This window comes from Prionailurus viverrinus, chromosome C1 (assembly GCF_022837055.1).
Source record: "Prionailurus viverrinus isolate Anna chromosome C1, UM_Priviv_1.0, whole genome shotgun sequence".
NCBI lineage: Eukaryota > Metazoa > Chordata > Mammalia > Carnivora > Felidae > Prionailurus > Prionailurus viverrinus.
Window position 1 is genome coordinate 169,830,715 of NC_062568.1, and position 22,126 is coordinate 169,852,840.

The following is a 22,126-nucleotide window of genomic DNA, read 5'->3' on the forward strand; positions in this document are numbered from 1 at the left end:
CACGGATATATTATTTTTATTACTATTCCTAACGTTTAAAGTATTAATCCTGGCTTTCCCACAGACATGACTTCAGGCGAGTAATTCGTCAGCTCCACCCTTTATATAAAACAAACGCAGTGAGGGATGGGAGAGATTAACTCGAAAATGATGGGAGACGCCTTTGAAAATTGAGGGTCACTGCAATACTCACTAATTAATAGTAACCATGCAATTGTGAAGTTATAAATAGCTCCGCATCCTAGCAGAACCCAGAGTGCTCTGCTACTTTTTCACTTGTAGCCATTTTCATTCAGCCCATTAGCTCCACTGGCCTATAATTAGCACAACACCCTGGAAAATTAATCCAGCCTGGTGAGTCAACATTGGGGAAATGAAACAGACCTCTAAATCGTGTTGGAATCCAGCTGAAGTCTGAGAGCCGGGTCCTCCTGGTTTCAGAGGGAACTAAAAGCCTCAAATCTTGATTTTCTAGCTAAAGATAGAGGAGTCCTTCACTGTATTCTCAACAACCGAGTTTCAACGTTGCTATTAAGGTAAATATATCCCTTATTGCAATTTTCAGTCAGTCGGAGAATTGCAGCCTGTTACAATATAGTCATACAATGTATGACATAAAATGCAACTTTGGAGAAATGAAACCTGCTGATACAATGAAGACAAAGTGTCCAAATCTCTACCTTCTGGCAGAGACCCTGAGGTCAGCCTGAGCAGGAGGGTTCTGAGGGCCAGACTAGCAGAGGAAATCTTTTCCTGGAAACTGAGATTGCTGAAATCTGAGCCCAGGGAAAGAGGTACCCAATAGGCAGGGAGGGAAATCACATGTTCCTGTAGACAGGAGGCGACAAGCAGATTAAAAGCAATATGGAAGGCTCGAATATGGTGCCGTGAAGGTCGTCAAGAAGACGTGACTGCCAGTTGACCCAAGCTGAACTTGGGCCATCAGAGGCCTCTCACCCACCTTCCCTGTCCTTAGAATGGGCATTTCACTTGCCTTCGCCATGCTAGAAGCTACCCCATCAGAGCCTTGAGATAACAATGTGGTATTGAGACCATCTGAACAGTATACGTTACTGAACCCTGTTAATGCCTCTACATAGACTTTTAAGATTTAGCAGGCAGGTGCAGAGATGCATTTGTCTTATGGCCACCCAAGACAAGCCTCATTTAAGTTTGCTTGCCTATTAAAACTGCCACCTACTGGGGCGCCTGGGTGGCTCAGTTGGTTGAGCGGCCGACTTCGGCTCAGGTCACGATCTCGCGGTCCGTGAGTTCGAGCCCCGCGTCAGGCTCTGTGCTGACAGCTCGGAGCCTGGAGCCTGTTTCCGATTCTGTGTCTCCCTCTCTCTGACCCTCCCCCATTCATGCTCTGTCTCTCTCTGTCTCAAAAATAAATAAACGTTAAAAAAAAAAAATTTAAAAACTGCCACCTACTAACATGGAGTGATGGAGTGGTCTGCCTCTTGCATCGGTCTCTCCTGGCCCTCTGTGTACAGGGCTCAGTTTGTGAAACGAGATACGGAACCAGCTACCCAGGAGCAAGGAGATGAAAATGAAGAGCAGTGGGTAAAGATGGGCGTGTGTGCTTCTCCTAAAACGCTTTTTGCTTTCTTCAGCGGGCACATAGTGCCATGTGTAGGTGAGTGTGCGGAGTTAAAGGCCAGGCACTAGGTCATCAGAGAAATAAATGGGTCCTTTCATCTTTCTCTTTTTGTAAAGTCGTTTCACTTTCCAAATTAAATATCCCCAGTATCCTTTCCTTGTAAATGTTTACCCGCTTAAACTGTTTTGTTTCCAATGTACACGTGTTATACAATTGGGGAAGTCTGCACGCAAACTTTCCTAGTGAAATGTCAGCTCATGTGAGGCCAAAGTCATCATCTTCCCTTTTGGTTCAAACTCTGACTTCAGATTACCTAGCCTTCAAGTCTAGAAGTTTTTCCTTTTCCTGGATCGTCAAATCCAGTCGCCAAGTCCTGAAGAATCTACTCTACTTCTGCATATGCTTCTTTTCATTCTCCCCACCCCCAACACCTGCTTATTTAATCTCTTGTGTCCGACACATTAATCCCATTTTAATCTCCAGAAAGCGCATTCAACCACATCATTCCCTGACTCAAAACACTGAATGGCTGCCCACTGCCTAACAAATTAAAGAAAACTCCTCGGTTTGGCAGTCAACACCTTGGCCTTACCTCGCGTGCCTCCTCTCCACTTGACAATCTAATAGCATATATTTATGCTGTGGATGGTTGGATTTGTAACTCACCTGCTACAAGGGAAAGTGGAGGGAAGGGAAGGAATCTGCACGCCCAGGGGATAGTTCTGCCCATTAGTCACGGGGCGCCAGGGAAAATTCACTCCGGCTGCTGGTAAAAAAAAAAACAAAATCTAATGTTGGACTACCATCAGGCCTGTCACATCATCTTCTTAAGTGAAGGAAAATACCACATTAACTTTTAAATGACTCCCCATTTGGCAACATACAGTCTTTAGTAAAGGGTGGGAGGAGCCTTGGACTTAAAAATTGTTTTCCTCTTCCTTCTTCTAGCGTTCTCCATTTTTCATACTGATTTTTTTTTTTACATTAAATAATCAGAATCGCATCCCTCTAAAAGTAATTGCTTTCCTTAATCCCCATCACCTATTTAACCCATCCCCTCACCTAAGGAGTGTACTTGTCATGATGAACACCGCGTAATGTACGGAAGTGTTGAATCACCACATTGCACACCTGAAACTAATAGAACACTATTTGTTAACTAATCAGGATTAAAATACAAATTTAAAATAAAATAATAATAATAGTATCAAAAGGTTTGCGAGTCTTAGAATATATCTTGAGATAATTCTGGGGGGGAAAGCTATCTATGTGAGTTTTACATGAAGGCATTTGATTGCAAAAACAGTATTTCATCCTTTTTAAATCTGCTTTTAGGGGCGCCTGGGTGGCGTAGTCGGTTAAGCGTCCGACTTCAGCCAGGTCACGATCTCGCGGTCCGGGAGTTCGAGCCCCGCGTCAGGCTCTGGGCTGATGGCTCGGAGCCTGGAGCCTGTTTCTGATTCTGTGTCTCCCTCTCTTTCTGCCCCTCCCCCGTTCATGCTCTGTCTCTCTCTGTCCCAAAAATAAATAAACGTTGAAAAAAAAATTTTTTTTTAAAATCTGCTTTTATAAAATACAAAATTGGGTCTGCATTATTTTTGTATCATTTTAGTTAGTAAGTTACTCCATTTTCATGGTTAAAAAAAATAAAAAATAAAAGCAATCGCTCTCTTTCCCCCAGCAATATTATTACTGTGTTTTTAAACAAAATACAGTATTAGCAGATTGAATCCAGTAACATATATGAAGTATGGTGCACCATGACCAAGTGGGATTTATCCCAGAATGCAAGATGGGTTTTACATATGAAAAATCAATGAATGCAATACACACTATCAGTAGAATAAAAAACATAAACCACATTGGTCATTCTTAATAGGAATAGGAGAAAACTATCTCAAAATAATAAAAGCCATATATGAAAACCCCAAAGCAAACATCATTGTTAACGGAAGGATTAGATGCTTTCCTCCTAAGATCAGGAACGAAACAACCATGACTGCTATCTGCATCTCTGTTCAACACTGTACTGGAGGTCCTGGCCAGGGCAATTAGACAAGAAAATAAACAAAAGGCATCCAGATTGGAAAGAAAGAAGCAAAACTATCTTTATTCACAGATAACATGACCTAAGAAATCCACTAAAAAAACCCTATTAGAATTAATAAATAAGTTGGGCAAGGTTGTAGGTTAGAAGATTAATTTATAGGGGCGCCTGGGTGGCTCAGTCAGTTAAGCGTCCGACTTCGGCTCAGGTCACGATCTCGCGGTCCGTGAGTTTGAGCCCCGCGTCGGGCTCTGGGCTGATGGCTCAGAACCTGGAGCCTGTTTCCGATTCTGTGTCTCCCTCTCTCTCTGCCCCTCCCCCGTTCATGCTCTGTCTCTCTCTGTCCCAAAAATAAATAAACGTTAAAAAAAAAACTTAAAAAAAAGAAGATTAATTTATAAAATGCAACTGTATTTCTATACATTTGCAATCAAACAATCCAAATTACGAAAACAACTCCATGTGCCATAGCATCCCAAAGAGTAAAGTATTTAGGAATAAATTGAGCAAAAGAAGTACAAGACGTACTCTGAAGAGTACAAAACACCTACTAAAAGAAATTAAAGAAGTAACATGTTCATGGATTGGAGGACTTAATATTGCCAAGATGGTAACAGTCCCCAAATCTGCTTACCGACTCAGTGGAATCCCTATGAGAATCCCAGCTGACTTCCTTGTAGAAGTTGGAAAACTGATTCTGAAATTCACATATAATTGCCAGGAACTCAGAATGGCCAAAACAATCATGAAAAAGAGCAAAGTTAGGGGCGCCTGGGTGGCTCAGTTGGTTGGACTCTTGAATTTGGCTCAGGTCAGGATCCCAGGGTCTGCCCCTCCCCTCTCCTCTAAAAAATAAAAACTAAAAAATTGACCACAAAGAAACTTTAATCAAGACAATGTGCTATAGGCATAAAGACTGACATATAGATCAATAGGATAGAATTGAGATTCCAGAAATAACCTATGTGTCCATGTTTAATTGATGTTTGACAAGTGTGCAAGACCATTCAATGGGGAAAGAATAATCTTTTCGACAAATAATATTGGGACAATTAGATAGCCAAATACAAATGAATAGAATTAGACCTTTACTTCACACCATATACAAAAATGAACTCAAAATGATCAAAGATCTACTATAAAACTCTTAGGAGAAAACACAGGCAAAAACATTTTATGATAGGAAATTTGGCAGTGATTTCGTGGGTATGCCACCAAAAGTACAAGCAACAAAAGTACAAGCAATAAAGAAAATAAATAGATTGTACTTCATCAAATCTAAGAGCTTATGTGCTTCAAAGGACACTAGCAAAAAAGTGAAAAGATAAGCCACAGAATATTAGAAAATAGTTACAAATAATATACCTAGTAAAGAACTTGGATCTAGAATACAAAAGTCTTACAACATAATAACAAAAAGATGAATAACCCAATTCAAAAAAAAAAAAAGGCAAAGGACCTGAATAGAAGATATACAAATGACCAAGAAGCGGGATGCCTGGGTGGCTCAGTTGGTTGAGCATCTGACTTCAGCTCAGGTCATGATCTCGCAGTTCATGGGTTCAAGCACCATGTCGGGCTCTGTGCTGACAGTTCGGAGCCTGGAGCCTGCTTTGAATTCTGTGTCTCCCTCTTTCTCTCTGTTCCTCCCTGCTTGCACCTCTCTCTCTCTCTCTCTCTCTCTCTCTCTCTCAAAAATAAAGATTAAAAAAATTAAAAAACAAAAACCAAATGACCAAGAAGCAATGAAAACATGTCCACACAAGAACATTCATACAAACAGTGATAGCAGCATCATTCATAATACCCAAATAGTAAAAACAACTCAAATGCCCATTATGAACGGATAAACAAAATATGGTATATCTATAATGAAATATTATTCAGCCAGAATATGGAATGAAACACTGACACATGCTATAGAACATGGATAAAGGTTGAAAACAGTGTACTAAGTAAAAGCAGCCAGACAAAAAAGATCACATATTGTAAGATTCCATATACATGAAGTTTCTAGAACAGGCAAACCCATACAGACAGGAAGTAGATTAGTGGTTGCTTAGCACTGGGGGGAATGAGAATACAGAAGAGATATAACTAAAGGGTATGAGGTTTCCTTCTTAGGTAATGAAAACTGTTCTAAAATTGACTTGTACACTTTAAATGGGTGAACTGTATGGTATGTGAACTACCTCTCGAGAAAGCTGTTACATATTAAAAAAAGAAAGAGAGAAAAGAAAAAAAATCAATGCCCAAGTAGAGTATTCATGGTGTAGCCATTAATGCCAATTTTTCTGGTGGCTGTTTTCATTGGTTTTTAAACATATACAATGGGGATGAATTTGCTTCCATCAAAATGTGGGACATTAGGGGCGCCTGGGTGGCTCAGTCGGTTTAGCGTCCGACTTCGGCTCAGGTCATGATCTCTCGGTCTGTGAGTTCAGGCCCTGCGTCGGGCTCTGTGCTGACAGCTCAGAGCCTGGAGCCTGTTTCAGATTCTGTGTCTCCCTCTCTCTGACCCTCCCCCGTTCATGCTCTGTCTCTCTCTGTCTCAAAAATAAATAAACATTAAAAAAAAATTTTTTTTAAATGTGGGACATTAAATGTCATTTTAGGGGCACCTGGGTGGCTCAGTTGGTTAAGCATCTGACTTTGGCTCAGGTTATGGATCTCACAGTCTGTCAGTCTGAGCCCTGCATCAGGCTCTGTGCTGACAGCTCAGAGCTTGGAGCCTGCTTCGGATTCTGTCTCCCTCTTCTCTCTGTCCCTCCCTGCTCATGCTCTCTCTCTCTCTCTCTCTCTCTCTCTCTGTCAAAAATAAGTAAATATTAAAAAAAAAAATTGGGGCACCTGGGTGGCTCAGTGTGTTAAGCATCTGACTTTAGCTCAGGTCATGATCTCACAGTTCTTGGGTTCGTGCCCTGTGTTGGGGGCTCTGTGCTGACAGCTCAGAGCCTGGAGCCTGCTTCGGATTCTGTATCTCCCTCTCTTTCTCTGCCCCTCTCTCTCTCAAAATAAATATTTAAAAAAATTTTTAATGTCATTTTATTTTTTCAGAAACAAATTAAAGCTCACTCAATGCCCCTTTGCTAATGTATTGAGACGTTGAATAACAGTCATAATTAGGGTTCCCTCTCCTACTGCAGGGGGGATTTATGCAAATTGTACAGGCTTGTGCATCTACAGCATCATCGGAGGGAGTCCTCTAGCCTGTGGTCTATACTCATTAACACGGAAGGGATCACAATCTAAGCCTGCATAGGCTAAGGTCTTTTGAAGGAAGGTGATTCTGTTGATTCCCTGCCCTGCTAGAGACTGGGGGATTTTGTAGAGGCTGCAAATCTTGGACTCAGGCCGTCATTTCTCTTGGAGCTCTTTCTACTTCCTGGGGCACTGCAAGCTAGCAAGGCAAGGCTCTTCCTCCTCATCGAATATCCAAAATACTAACTTCCTCCTAGTCTTGGAAAATCTCCCTCTGTCAAGGTCTGCTCCTTTTACCCACTGCCTTGAAGGAATTTTCTCCATCTTCTTCTCTTCTATGGGATGTCTGCTTCCAATTATGACAGATTTGCTTAGTTAAGATCATCCCTCTTACTGACACCAACTAGACAAGCTGGGCAGAATAGAATATCTGCTTGAAGGCACTGAAAGCTTCCGAGGGAGAACTTGAAGGGCCAAATCGCAAAGAGAAAGGAAGTGCAGAGAGGTAAGCCCGTCATCTGGCACTGCTTTTCCCTTTAATGGGCTTGCCGATTAATCAGCAACCAAGTTAATCAATCAACTCAATGCTCTACCTTTACCCTTTCTCCCTTTTAGATCATCCGTCACACAGCACTCTTCCTAAAATTTAAATAACAGCACCTCTCTCCTTCACATAAATATTTCAGTGGCTTCCCATTCCCTTAGAATGAAGTGCAAACTCCTTATCAAGTTTAAGTAGTCCTCTCAGATCTGGTGTTTGGCCACATTCCCAGATTCCCTTCCCACTATTACCTCTCTAGAGCTCCAGCCATATTCCGCTGGCTTTTAATTCTTCTCAGTTGCTTTCCCCTTACTCACTCCAGGGCCTTTGCACATACCGTTGTAGTCTTTGGATCGCTCTCTTTTCATGTCATATTCATTTTCCTGGCTTTCCTACTTCCTGGCAGATTATAGTTTAAATACCCTCTGGAAAATTGTCCAGATTTCCTACGCTCAGTAATTTTACCCCCAGAGAAGGCAAGAAATTTGCCCCTTACATCTTGAAATTCCCTATCAAAGCACCTACCACTCTTTATGATTACTGCTTTATTGTCTGTCTCCCTTTAAAGACAGCAAGTTCTAAAAGGGCAGGAACTGTGTCCTGTTCTCTAGTCTTTTTGTCTCTAGTCTTGCTCCCTAGACACCGAGAGTTGTCTCTCTAGTCCTCAGCCTGGTTCAAAATAAACCCTCACTAAATATTTTTAAAATTACCTGTTAATATTAGAAAGCCCTCATATTTTGTCTTCCACACAGTTCATCATACCTCTCTCTTCAAGACCTGGCTATTTTTTTTTTTCTTCTAGAAGATTCTAGAGAAGGATAAATGTGAACTGAATGTTATTTAAAATTTCTTAGTCCTTGTAACATTTTCAAGATTTTACTGCAATAAAAATTAAAATGTGAGTGGAAGCATGACTACTCACACCACGGGCCCCTCCCCTATTATCCCAATTCGACAGGGATTAAGGCCTCACTTGCTTTCTTACATGCAAAAAAGTGTGATTACAACTATTTGCATCCTCAAATGACATTCTGGCTTTTCAGCCACTCCAGGATCCGGTTCAAAAATGGCCTTCCTTGTTTTTTGTAGCCTTTTGTGGCTCCTTTCCAGTTTTTATCACAGACTTTGTTTTTCTCTGCTTCCTTCTCTGCTTCCTCTTCTCAGCTCAGCACAGCTCCCTCTGTCATGTTCTATAAACCTGCCACTGTTGATGAGTCTTTTTATGTGCCATCTGAGTTGGCCGGCTCAGTCTCATTACCTCTTGGGTTCTGTCTCAAATCTCAGTGGCAAACAATTTTTCCCTTTACCTGTTACTTATTCCCCCCTCGTAATCCGTTTCTTAATTTGGTCACCGAATTAACTCGGCAGACCCCGGGCGAAAATGAATGCCATCACTTTTCCATCATCAAATTTTGTCAGCTTTGTTTAGCCCTGCATCACCAGTGCCAAGAACGGTACCTGGTGCCTGATAAATAGCACATATTTGTTGAATAAATGAAGTATCTTGGCATATGCTTCATGATCGGCTACTTGGTTTCGTTTACATTACTTTTGGTCCTCATATACCACACATAAATATTTAAGCACCATTGAGGTACTTGAAAGTTAATGCCACTTAGTAAAATTTTATTTCAATATATACCTTGGAACCTGATTCAGTTCCAGGCATTCTTCCCTGGTAGGTTCTTTTGTTGTTGTTGTTGTTGTTACTGTTTAAGAAATGTAAGAAGAAGGATTTGTTTTATTTCCATTCACAAACTGACTTTACTTCCTTTGGGGATAAGGCCTAGCCTTTGTCCCATAATACAACCTTTAATCAGTACAACAAATGCAGTCAGTTCATTTAAATGTAAACAGCGATGAACTCACCCTGGAAATCAAATTGTTGGTGTTTAAAAATATAGGTAGCAAGTAATAGGCAAGAAGGGTTCTGTGGTCCAGGGGAAGAGGTGCTAACAGAGTGCAGAGAATTTTCTGGGTACCGACCCTAATTTAAGATTTGGGACAGGTGGAGATTTCAGCAAGTGCTGGGCTGTCACAGGGAGGGGTTTGATGGGATGAGAAAGGTTAGTGGACTTCAGGGTTCTGGAAGAAACGAGGGTGAGGGCATTAGGAGATAAGCTGAGTTAACAAATACGTAGTGAGGTAAAGAAGAGACTTCAGGATCTTGGGAGATGGTGGGGAAAGAACCTAGAAGCATGAATTAAAGGAAACTGAAGGGGGAAAAGAGCAAGGGCCAAGGCTTGGATAGTGGAGTCAAGGAAACTAAAGACGCAGCCTCTGGGGGCTAATGTTAAAGGTGGAAAGAGAAAGCAAGGCAAATAGGCCTCAAAGGGAAGAGGAATGAGTGCTTAAAGGGAGAAAGGAACAGCGGTGGGGTCCTCCCGTAAAGGGCAGAAAAACAGAGGGGGCAGGGTTCTCCTTCAAAAGGCAGAAACAGAATCCTGAGCCGAGAGATACAGTAGTGTGAGTAGGTGGCTCAGCATCAGGAGGGGAGCACAGGTCCAAGGAGTTCGAATGAGTCTGTGGCTGGCCATGGGAGGCAGTCTGAGGTTTTCGGAGGTTTTCGTTAGCGCTGGGATTCTGAGTTCGTAAAAATACGTTTCAGACGCCCAGGGGATTTCAGTGTTAAGAGTTTGGTGGAATACGGTGGGGTTCGGTGAGGGGCAGGTGGCCAGTGACGATAGGAACCTTCAGCGAGGGCTGGGAATCCATTTCAGCAAGGTTGGGGTAGTTTCAGGGAGAGCCGGAGGGATCTGGGTCGGGTTGCGTGGGGGTGATTTTCGGCCCCGGTGGACCGATGTGCCCGGTGTGGGCATGAATTGAGGTGGGCGTTGGGGTGTATTTCAGGCAGCGCGGCGGGCCAATTTCCGTGGTTCGGGGCGAATTTCTTTTGGGACTGCGGCGAAGTGCAGCCGCGGCCGAATGAATCCCACCCGGGATGGGGTGCGTCTCGGGCGCGCGGGGGCGAGCGAGGCCGGGAGAGGAGTCCAGCGGGGGCTCTGAGCAGCTTCGGGGTGCGAGGGGACCGCCGTCGGGGCTGGGCCGCACGGACGCCTCGGGGGACTTCGGGGACGTTCCGCGCAGCGAAGGGCACCTCGCCTCCACCCGTCCGGCTCCCGCGGGAACCTGTTGCCGGAGAAATAGGCGGGCGGTGGCGACGGCCAAGGACCCTCCCTCGCCTGCGCCCGGGTGTCTGCGCGGCCCTTTCACCCCAGAGACGCTCCGCGGCGCGGCCCCTCCCTTTGCTGTCTAAATTAAAAAAAAAAAAAAAAAAAGCCCTCCCCCCCCCCCCCCCCCCAACACCCGCGCCCGTCCTCGGCGAACCTGGGGCGGCCCGGGCCGCTTCCGGGAGCGGAGGCGCGGCCCCGCGGGCCGGAGGAGGCGGAGGCGGAGGCGCAGGCGGAGGAGGAGGCCAACATGGCGGCGCGCAGGGCTGGGCCGGGCCGCCGCCGCGCCTGAGCGCCCCACCGCCCTCGCTCGGCTCCCGGCGTCCACGCCCGCGCCCAGCCTGGCCGGGCGGCAGCGGAGCGCGCAGGCCGGCAGCGCAGGGGCCCGCTCGGGCGCGGGAGCGGCGCGGAAGCAGCGCCGCGCGGCCCGCCAGGCCGGGGAGCCGCAGCTTCGCCGCTCGCCGGCCGGCGCGCCTCGGAGGCCCGAGCCATGGAATCGGAGGAGGAGCAGCACATGACCACGCTGCTGTGCATGGGCTTCTCGGACCCCGCCACCATCCGCAAGGCCCTGCGCCTGGCCAAGAACGACATCAACGAGGCCGTGGCGCTGCTCACCAACGAGCGGCCGGGCCTCGACTACGGCGGCTACGAGCCCATGGACAGCGGCGGCGGCCCCAGCCCCGGGCCCGGCGGGGGCTCGCGGGGCGAGGGCGGCGGCGACGGCGGCGGCGGCCCCTCCCGCGGCGGGAGCACCGGGGGTGGCGGCGGCTTCGACCCCCCGCCCGCCTACCACGAGGTGGTGGACGCCGAGGTGAGGAGGGCGACCGTGACCCCGCGGGAGAGGCCAGCGGCTGGAGTTCCGCGGGCACGGGGGACACACCCCACTGGGCTGGGAGTGCGGAGGGCGTTTGGGGCGGGGGTTGGCTCGGAAGCCGAGAGAATGGAGTCCCGGGCCCGGCGGGGGCGGAGGTCACCGGGCCGGGGTCAAGTGGGGAGAGGGACCCCTCCGGGAGGGGCTGAATGGGCCTTAGGGGACGCGGGGCAGGGCTGCGCGGCAGGGTGGGGAGGGGGTCTCGTGGGCTTCGGGCTCTGCACGCCGCAGGGCCGGCCGGCCGGGGATGGGAAGGAGGGTCCAAGGCGTGCATCTGCGATGCGGGAGGAAAGACGCGCTAGCCTGGAGTGTGTGATGGGGAGGGCGCGTGTGTTAGGGGTCAGAAATGGGATACTCGTAGGCCGGGCTGGGGGCGGCGATTTCGTGGCACCGGCTTTTAGCGAAGGAGTAGGGGAGGCACCAGGTTCAGGGTCTGAGAAAAAGTGGGATGGGCCAGCCAGAGTAGTGGCCTTTGCTAGGGTCAGAGGAGGACTGCTGAGGTTAGGAATGGGGCTGGGGTTTTTAGCCAAGGGCCGGAAAGAGGGGAGATTGGACAGGGTCTAAAAAATGAAGAGGGGCTGGTAGGGACCAGGGAGGAGAGGAATTGATATAAGGCAGGCGGGGGAGGGGGCTACGTGCAATAAGGTCTGGGTTGGGGGGACTGACGTTAATAAGGCCAGGTGGGGATTGGACTGAGGAGGTTAGAAGCAAGAGGCCAGGTTGGGATTCAAAGCTGAAGAGGCCTGGAATTGAAGGATGAAGCTGGGACCAGGTCTGGGCAAGGAAAGTACTGGTCACAGGCAAGGTCAGGAATGAGGGAAAAGTAGAGGGGAAAAGGGATTGCAGTCATACTGAGGGTGCTGTGCAGAGGGACAGGGGACACGGTGGGACAGAAATGGGAGGAGTGGAGGCATCTGTTAAGGAGAAAGGGTTCCATCTAAGCGAATGGCTCTGATCGCAGATCTCAAGTCTGGGTGGAGAAAATCAGGCCTGTTTGGATGGGGATGTGAGCAAAGGCCATGGGGAAGAAAACCGACTTTAACTGCAATTTTAAAAGAGATCAACCAGAAGCACCAGTGCTTGTGAAATAATTGCTGTGCAGGAAAATGGCAGCTCACCTGAAGAATTTTGGTCAGATTCACTGAATAGTGCATTTCGGGGGTCAGGTAGAGAGCAGCTTGGCCCAATCCCAGAAGTGCGCGGGTCTCACAGATCTCAGATTAGTGGGCTTGTGTTTTTAAAATAGAGACTTGAATTTGCATAATTCTTAATGAAGCTAAGCCTTCTGAAAGCATTTTCCCTAAATTATGTTATATCCTTTTAATTACATGCTTTTGCAGCAGTTGCTCGGGCTGAAGTCACTTGGGGGGAGAAGGTGGCACTTCAGAAAAAACGGTTTCTTCACAAGATTTTTTAGGTGCCCAGACTTCCACAAACGTGATTGGTCGCCCTTAATTAGCCTGTAACTCGGTTGTATGATTGACTAGTGTGTGAAAGTGAGGATTGTTATTATTCCTGATTTGGGGAAATAATCCCACATTATTAAGTAAGTGTACTTAAGTCACTTTAAGAAATGAGCTTCTCTTTGCAAGTCCCCATCACTCCCCTACTTGCTCATTCCAGTTTTGACCCAGTTTTGCAATCAAGGAGAAGGCCGTTGCTTTTTCTGCAAGTATTTGTATAACTATGATGTTCATTGTATCCTCATTTTGTGAGGAATCTTATTCTTTGTTTCTTTTGTCACACCTTGTAATTGTCTGTAATTGAAAAATCAAATTAAATGATGCTTGGTGGTACCTCACCATCAGCTGTACCGTCCGTAGATTTAAGTGCAAAGAAATGGGACTGGCATCTTTTCACATGAATGACAGGCAGAGGAGTTTGACTTTAAGTAAAATCCAGGGAATCTTTATCTTTTCGAAGAATTGTGTCAAGTTTTCATTTCCTCTTGACCCCGGGGATTTTTGGCCTGGGGAGGCCGCACCATTTGATTTGGAGAGTTCAGGAGGGGCTCCTGGCTGAGGCTGCTTTCCCCAGAAGCATATTGGCGGGCTAAGAGCAGACACTTTGCAGGCACACGGGAGCCTGGTGAGAACGTTTAACCCAATTTCTGCTTCTAGTTTTACAAATCTTCTGCCTGTCACCTGTGCAGCTAGCTGGGTGGTCATCCTTGCTGTAGACAGTAGGAAACTGAGGCTTTTGATCCTGGGAAGGATGCTGATTGTTGTTGAGCATCTCCAGCATGTCAGGCACTGTAGTAGACGCTTTACTATACGTTCTTTTAGTCCTCAGTGAGGTCGTTAATAACATCACTGTTTGAGAGAGACGATTAGTTCGTGGCAGTCTCTTGAACCTGGTGCTCTTAGGGCTTCAGAGACAGTGTGCTTTTTTTACTCTGCTCTCCTCATGGTTTTAGGCTTGGCTTCATTTTAGCATAAGGAAGAAAAATTAAGAGGGAAAAAGATGATTTTGAGGCTGGGGAACTAGGCTAGGAATGATGGCAAGCACTGAATCAAGGCATTAGGAGTAGAATAATGGGTGGAATGAAAGGATCACAGATGTTTAAGGTGGAAGACTTCAGAAATTAAGAATTTGTTCAGCTCTTTTGTTTAAACAAACAGCCTGGCGGGGCCCAAAGGGGAAGTGACTTGTCCCCACAGAACCAGTTCATGGAAGAAACGGATCTAGAACTCAGGCCTTCTCACTGCATGGCCTGTGCACTGTCTCACTCCCACTGCCTTCCTTCCAGATGAAGAAGGGTCAGGCTGCAGCAGTGGCTTAATGGGGAGGAAGACAAGGGAAGTGTAACAAACTGGCTGACGTTCATCAGCTCTTATAGAACCTACCTGTTCTGTTTCTTGAAAAATGAGTACCTTATTTTAAATTCTGTAAAGTTATTTTTGGTGCACAGGAAATTTCAGTTTTAGTGTCTTCTTCAGAACGTTTTGGGGATAAACAGATTAAATTATAAACGTTAAAAAAGGAAAAAAGGATTACATTTGTTTTTGTAGTTTGGAAACAGGCAGTAAACATTCAGTACCTTCAGTGTCCCCTGGCGGGGGGGGGGGGGGGCGCGTGGGAGTAGATAGTGAAGGTGAAGGTTACATTCTAGTGGCTCTCAGTGCAAGCCTCTCATTTTACAAGAAGCGACTTCCCAAGGTCATGTAGTTAGTTAGGGAAATCAGTTTAGTAATTTGGGCCCATGCCGTAATTAGGATTTGGTTTAAAAATTAAATTTTGGAAAATAAAAGCAGTTAACTTCTGGTTCAGGAGAAGCAAGAAGAATGCAGATAAAAAAACACCCAGATAGCTAACAGGGGGCAAAAAAAAACCAACAAAAAAACAAAAAAACCCACCCAGATGTGTAGCAGAACACATAAAACTGCTCAGAAAGCCACCTTTGCCGTATCCTCCAATTAAGTAAAGGTGTTGCTTCACACATGTTGTATTTGGTCGCTACGAGTATTGTTGGATACATGTAATTCATGGGCTCAGTGTCTGGAAGGGACTTTGAGAAACTACCCAGTTTTGATTCTGAATAGCATTACTTCAAAACCTGTCGAAGGCAGATAAGAGTTTGTTCTATTATTTAGGAAAATGGAATCTCACATCTGCCCTAAGTAACTTATCCAGATGTTTATCACCCCCACTCAGAATTTTTTCCTGTTTCTTACTCTGATGGCCACTGCTAAGGGCATGCCCTCTGGTTCCCTCCTTCCCAGAGCTGGGAGAATCTCTCTCTTAAGCATTGTGATCCTTGATCTGGTCCATGGGATCAGTAGGAATCAACCAGGTGCTGTTGTGGGCATTTGAGACAATTGAACAATTGCGATACGTACTCTATTAATTATTGTCTTATTTTTTAGAAAAGACTGAAAATGGAATTTTTTTTTTTTTGTAAGGAGATATCAGCTAACAGCAAGAAATACCTTTCTTCACTGTCTAGTTCTGTGATAATATTCCCAGAAGTGACATTTAATACCGTGATCTGACAAATATTGGGAAATTCTTATTTTGTTCCTTTTTTAATGTGGACCTAACTTCTGGGGATATTTTGTGAAAAGTATTTGCAAGATTTCTTTCTTTCTTTCTTTCTTTCTTTCTTTCTTTCTCTCTTTCTTTCTTTCTCTCTTTCTTTCTTTCTTTCTTTTAATTAAAGCCCCACAGTTGGTCCTGTTCCAGTATATCTAAATCACATTAATTTGTAGTTCTTTAACTTACCTCATTTCTGCCTCTCTTTTTTCCTTTGATAGTATGTGATAGTTCTAAATGAATTAAAATTTTAGTATCATCAGTGCTTATATTATTTATTTTAAAATTCATATTCCTCAAATAAAACAATCCTACTACATTTGAGTGTGGGGTAAATATCAAATATGATTTGGTAAATTAAAAAAAAAGGAAAAAGAAGAATCCATATACAGATTTTAAACTAAGAAGTAAACTAATTCCAAAAAATTGGTTGAAAGTGATGACATAAAAATAGGGAATCTGCAAGGTTAATTAGCATAGCCTAATTTTTGAAATAAGTATTTCTTTATAATCTAGTATACGAATCTCCTTTGGGAATTAGGCCTATGAGTTCATCTAACAGTTGGCTTCTCACCTTATAATTACCTGGCCATATGCTGTTAGAACGAGTGTAATTTGGCACAAAGGAAGCACCTTTTGTGTGTTATTGAGTGCAGTTCTAGCAGAATCATAGTAGGTAGTGACAGTTTTATACAGCATAATGGTGCCGTTAGCTTAAAACTGGAAACCAGTTGCGATGTTCGAAAAGTAAATGTTTCAGTTTTAACAATTTGAAGCAAGGATTTCAACTTTAATACAACTTAAATAGCAGACATCAGCGTACTACATACTTCTGTACTTACTGCCAGGTACCGTATAACATTGATTTTGTTTGAATCAGAGTATGAAGAGGAAAAGTTTTTACTTCTGATAAGAACTATAGTTGGAAAGATTTAGTCCAATAATACTATTTATATCTGGAGTTCAGTTGTCCAGGAAATTTTCACATTTGAACCCGGAGAGAAGTAAGTAGATACATAAATACGTAAAATTGAGCCATTGCAAAACATCCCCCCACATTCAGTGCGTTCACTACATGCGTTTCACTCATTTATTGTTTTAACTTTTTTTAAAAAAACGTAGTTCATGCAAATGCTGTTATTCCATGTCCTAGCAAATTGGAAGAGGTTTTGTTGCAGTCCCAACACGAGGCGATGAGCATTTAGAGGGAACCATATTTGATAGTAGTGAGAAGTGACAGGTAGCAGTTCAGTGGTACAGGAGGGGACAGGAAAAGTTGAAAAGTGGGCCCAGGGGCGCCTGGGTGGCTCAGTCGGTTAAGCGTCTGACTTCAGCTCAGGTCACGATCTCGCGGTCCGTGAGTTCGAGCCCCGTGTCGGGCTCTGGGCTGATGGCTCAGAGCCTGGAGCCTGCTTCCGATTCTGTGTCTCCCTCTCTCTCTGCCCCTCCCCCGTTCATACTCTGTCTCTCTCTGTCTCAAAAATAAATAAACGTTAAAAAAAAAAAGAAAAGAAAAGTGGCCCAACCAAAGAGGGACGGCCCATGTGTACAGGTCCAAATAAAACAGCTTTGTGTGCTTCATGACCCCAGAGGATGGCTGGTCTTAGTGATGTTGCACTCAAGAAAAGGTTCCAGTATGCCGTTTAGGAAGGGTCGCTGGGGCATCTCGGTGGCTCAGTTTTGTTTTGTTTTTTTTTTTCAATGTATGAAATTTATTGTCAAATTGGTTTCCATACAACACCCAGTGTCGGTGGCTCAGTTTTTTAAGCGCAGAGCCTGCTTGGGATTCTTTCTTTCTCTCTGCCCCTCCCCTGCTTGTGCATGCTGGAGCACATGCGTGCTCTCTTTTTCTTTCTAAATAAATAAATAAACATTAAAAAAAAAGGGTCAGGAAGGGGCACCTGGGTGACTTAGTTGAGTGTCTGACTCTTGATTTCAGCTCAGGTCATGATCCCAGGGTCATGAGATTGAGCTCTGCGCTGGACACAGGGCCTGCTTGGTATTCTCTCTCTGTGTCTCTCTCTCTCAGTCTCTTTCTCTCTCTGTCTTTCTCTCCCCCAGCCCCTGCCCCATGCACTCTTGCTCTCAAAAGAAATAAATAAACTTAAAAAAAAATGGGTCAGGGATGTGGAGTACAGTTTAGCAAGGTTTTAGTTTTTAACCAAGAGAAGGAAAGGAGAAGAAAGTTGGGCGCATGAGGAAGTAAGCTTCAGGTGCCTTGGAAATTCAGACACATGGGGCATTTCAGTGGAAGGGCTCTGGACTGCTAAGGCCCTGCTAAGAAGGTTGTGCTTCGTTTTTAAAAGAATAAATGTTTTCTCTCACCTTCCTCCTAGGGTTAGTTTCTTTTTTAAGTTAGTAATTCTCATTCTCATTAGTATCATAAGAATTTTTATTGCTTAGTATTGGAACATTTTTTACTCACAGTTGGATTTATGAAAATTACTTGTTAATTAGCATGATAGCAGTAGGAGGCATTATTTATTGTTTAGTGTTGATCATCTCTATGGTGAGTTTTTGGCAAAGCGTTTTGTAGCCTTTTTGTTTTTATGGTATGTTTGTGAGTTCACTTCTCTATCCAGCAATGGGAAACCTGGCTTCCACCATTGGCTTACATTGTGTGTGTGTGTGTGTGTGTGTGTGTGTGTGTGTGTGTGTGTAAGGGACGTGGAATCTACTTGGTGTTAGCTGTTAACTTTAAGCTGGTTAATAGAACATACAGCTGTACATTTGGTTTATTTTTGTTTGTTCTGAAGAGAAGAGCTAACACAATTAAGTCGAAATATTATTCTGGTAATCTTTCCAGAAATTGAAATGCTTCAGCCGTGATGCAGAGTTCTGTGGAATCTTTTCGTAGGACTGCGTTGAAGATTTGATTTTCCTCTTACAGATAAATATTAACAGATAAATAACCTCTTAGGTGCCCACCCAAGTCTTCTCACTTCTAAAGATGAGCTTCCTTGTTCAGACCCCAGTTTGCTTTTCTGTGGTATCACAGCCAGTTATTTGTGTTATAAAATTCAGTTGACACTATTTGATATGCTTTCACTTAAGTTTAAGGTGTTTGTGTTAGAAATATTTTGCTAAAAAAAACCAAAAAACAAAAAACTGAGTAAAAGGCATGGTGCTTTTTTAAAAAATGTTTTTTTAATGTTTATTTTTGAGAGAGAGAGAGAGAGAGAGACAGAGTGCAAGGAGGGGAGGGCAGAGGGAGAGGGAGACCCAGAATCCGAAGCAGGCTCCAGGCTCTGAGCTGTCAGCACAGAGCCCAGCGTGGGGCTCGAACTCACGAACCACGAGCTCATGACCTGAGCCTAAGTCAGTTGCTTAACCGACTGAGCCACCCAGGTGCCCCAGTGCATTCTTTATCATAAGTTTCCAAATGGTTTCTGAAATTAAAATCTTTTTCAGAAAGATTTATTGGTTAGATATTCTGTTGTCAAGACTTTCCAGTTTCTGCTTTGTGTGCTTTTAAGAATCCAGCTTTTCAAAAACAGGTCAGCATTCCCCCCCCCCCCCCCCCTTCTCATTTCTCATCTCTACATTGTCAGTTTTGGTGGAAAACTGAAATGCTTTCTGAAACCTGTCGCTGGAAATCTAGAGTGAAGCATTTTGGTAACGATTTAAAATCTATTACAGATCCTAGAAATTTTCAAGGCATTCCACGCTGCAAATGGCAACATCATCTAGCAATTGTTTAATTTATTCTGGGACTCTTTCTTTTCTTTTCTTATTGTATAGCCTATTAATTCTCTAAATATCTCTCCTGCCTCTTCTGTCTATCCCCATTGTTACTGCTCTGTGTTCTATTCCTTTCTTACCTTTTCTCTCTGCCACTCACTGGCACCAGAATGATCTCTCTAGAATGCAAATTTTAATCCCAGGATAACCTTGCTCAAAAATGTTTGGTGCTTCCTCATCTTCTCTAGGTAAAATCCAAATGCAAACTTCTTTTCTTTCAAGGTCTCCATTCTTACCCATCTGTTCCTATCTCCTGACTTCCAGTTTTGTGTTCTCCCTTGCAGTTCAGGGGCCATCTCTTGGCCCACTCGCTCTCCTTATCTCCAGTCTCCATCTGCCTAACACCAATTCATTCTTGTTAGCTCCAGTGCCATATCTCTTTAAGGCAAAAGTAAAGTGGTGGTCATATTTTAGTTTAAAAAGTTACGTTTACCTTGCATGTATCTGTTTTTCCACTAGGCTTGAGGAACAGGTCTCATTTGCTCTCTCTGTCTCTGGCACCCCAGGTCACAATATTTGATTGGATAGAGTGACAAATGAATGGAAAGAAAATTTTAAATGAAATAAAAAGTCAAATGATAACTGGAAAGAGGATTGAACCTGTGGTTTGGGAGATGGTACCTTTTGTTCAGGGTTCTGTTGCTTGCTAACTCTTCCATTGGGCAAGTCAGTTTGCCCCCGAGTCTCCATTTTCTCATCTGTAAAATAGTGTGATCTTGGACTAGATCTGCAGTTAATTTTTTTCATTCATTGACTTCTTTGAGAAATTAAAAGCGAAGAGGCCTCTCAGATAACAGCGTATGTAAATATATATGCTTAATGTTTAAAGTAAGCTGGTGCCAAAGTATTAATACTATTATTTGGGCTAATGGGATTACTATATTTCTCAATTAAAAAAAATTTTAGGGGCTCCTGGGTGACTCAGTTAAGCATCCAACTTTTCATTTCAGCTCAGGTTCATGGTTCATGAGATTGAGCCCCACTTTGGGCTCTGTACTGACAGAATAGAGCCTGCTTGGGATTCTCTCTCTCTCTCTCTCTCTCTCTCTCTCTGCCCCTCTCCCTCTCCTCTGTCTCAAAATAAATAAACTTTTAAAAAACGAATTTTTAATGAGATTTAAAAACGTATATAAACTTTATTCAAAAAGACCAACCAAACTATGGTGTTTATTAAAATGGAAATAGCTTTAAAAAAAAAAAAAGACTATTTTGTGAGTCTTAGGAAAATTTTGCCTAGACCCCAAAATTATTTTATAATTGTGCTATTGTTTCATTTGTGTTTTATCTAATTAAAATGTAGAAAAAAAAGATTACTATTTCCTAGCATATCACTGGGAACAATTTTCTTTTAACCTAGAATTCATATTTGATTATCTACTTATTAGTTTCCAATTATTTTTAGTTCTAAGAAAACCATGGCTTGGAAGATGTGATTCAGTAGGACTTTCCAAATTTGAGTCAGAGATTAAGCTTTAATAGAGTTTCTGTTCAGTGGGGTTTTTTCTTTTTTTTCTTTTTCTTCTTCTTCTTCTTTTTTTTTTTTTTTTTTTTTTTTTGCATGCTCTCCCCTGCCATCGAGTATCTCAGCATTTTGCCTTGTTGATTGGTTTTAGGATATTCTTTTGGGTGACTCCAGTATGTTTTAATTGGCCTTTAGATTATCTGCCAGCATTTAAAGACCCTCAAAGGTCTGCAACTATATTTTGAAACCAGCTGTCTTTAGAGCAGAGGGGTTTTTGTTTGTTTTGCTTTGCCAAAGGTATGGAGTAGAGATGCGTGTCTGGCCAACACAGCCTTCCCTTGTCACCTGTTTCCTGTGACCTAAAGCAGTTTTACTCATGATCGTTGGGCTCTTAGTAGGCTCCAAACCAATCTCATCCATTATTTCCAAGAAGCATTCCACTCCCTCGACTTTTTCTGTCACTTATATACTTTAATGGACAGTACTCTCTCATGTCTTTTTGCACAATTTTAAGAGGGTGGGATGGCTGTTTCTGGTATTCTTATTAAATGGAAGATAATTAAAGAGTTCTCAGAATAAAAACTCTAGATACGTCTGACATAATGATACAGTTCACATTCTAGTGATAAAAACAGACATTCAGCTGAAAATTGTTAGAGCAACAGAACAGTAAATAGCCCATTTAACAAAACAGCCCTTGATTCCGTAGGTTTTTATTGAGCAGTGATGGTGTGCTAGGCACTGAGCTAAGTGTTGGGAATATAATGGTGAACCAGTCACACATAGTGTCCTCTCTGTGATTGTTTGAAGTCTGGTAGATTTCTTGTGCTCTAAGTGGAATACATCATGATGTTCTAATTCAGAAACTAGACGCTTTGAAGAATCGGGGGTTGAATACGAAAGAGCTTACATCTATCAAAAGCATTTAAATAGTGCCTCAAGGATTTTTTGTGGTAATTTGATTTCTAGTGGGATCCATTGCCAGGAAATCAAGTGGTATTTTTCTCAAGTGATAACGTCTTTAGCACCATGGAATGTACAGAATTTGTATTTATTTACTTGTTGGATGTTTAATATTAGTAGTTGTTGTTTCTCTCAACTAGTACCTCTTCTAAGAATGGTGCTAATTGTTTCCTTCAAATTCTGTTACTTTTTGTTCTAAAATCATGAAGGTATGCGTTTTTACCAGAAATGAGAAATTTCTCTAGAAACTGGTCTGATTTCAGGCTAAACATTCCTTATGGTTGTGGATAATACAAAAGAGGCTGTTTTAAAGCTAGAGCAGTGTTGATTTTAGAAAGACTTAGGATGATAGAAATAGCAGTAACTATGTAAATGAAAACTTGTCTGGGATTAGTAACATAAGAAGTCCTTAGTTTATTATTAGTATTTTGGTTTTTGTGGTCAGTTTTACGTCGGAGTGGGCTGTCTTTCCTAAAATACTTTAAAAATATTAGT

General features: G+C 43.4%; 1 protein-coding gene across 3 annotated transcripts in view; it reads left to right on the top strand.

The window, feature by feature from the left end:
- The first annotated feature begins 10,966 nt into the window (after positions 1-10,966).
- Positions 10,967-22,126, top strand: part of USP24 (ubiquitin specific peptidase 24) — a 142,571-nt gene continuing 131,411 nt past the window's right edge. For all 3 annotated transcript variants that reach the window (XM_047869446.1, XM_047869447.1, XM_047869448.1), the window contains exon 1: positions 10,967-11,373. In XM_047869446.1, the coding sequence (XP_047725402.1) occupies positions 11,053-11,373 (321 nt within the window). In that variant the 5' untranslated portion in view covers positions 10,967-11,052. The remainder of the gene's footprint in view (positions 11,374-22,126) is intronic.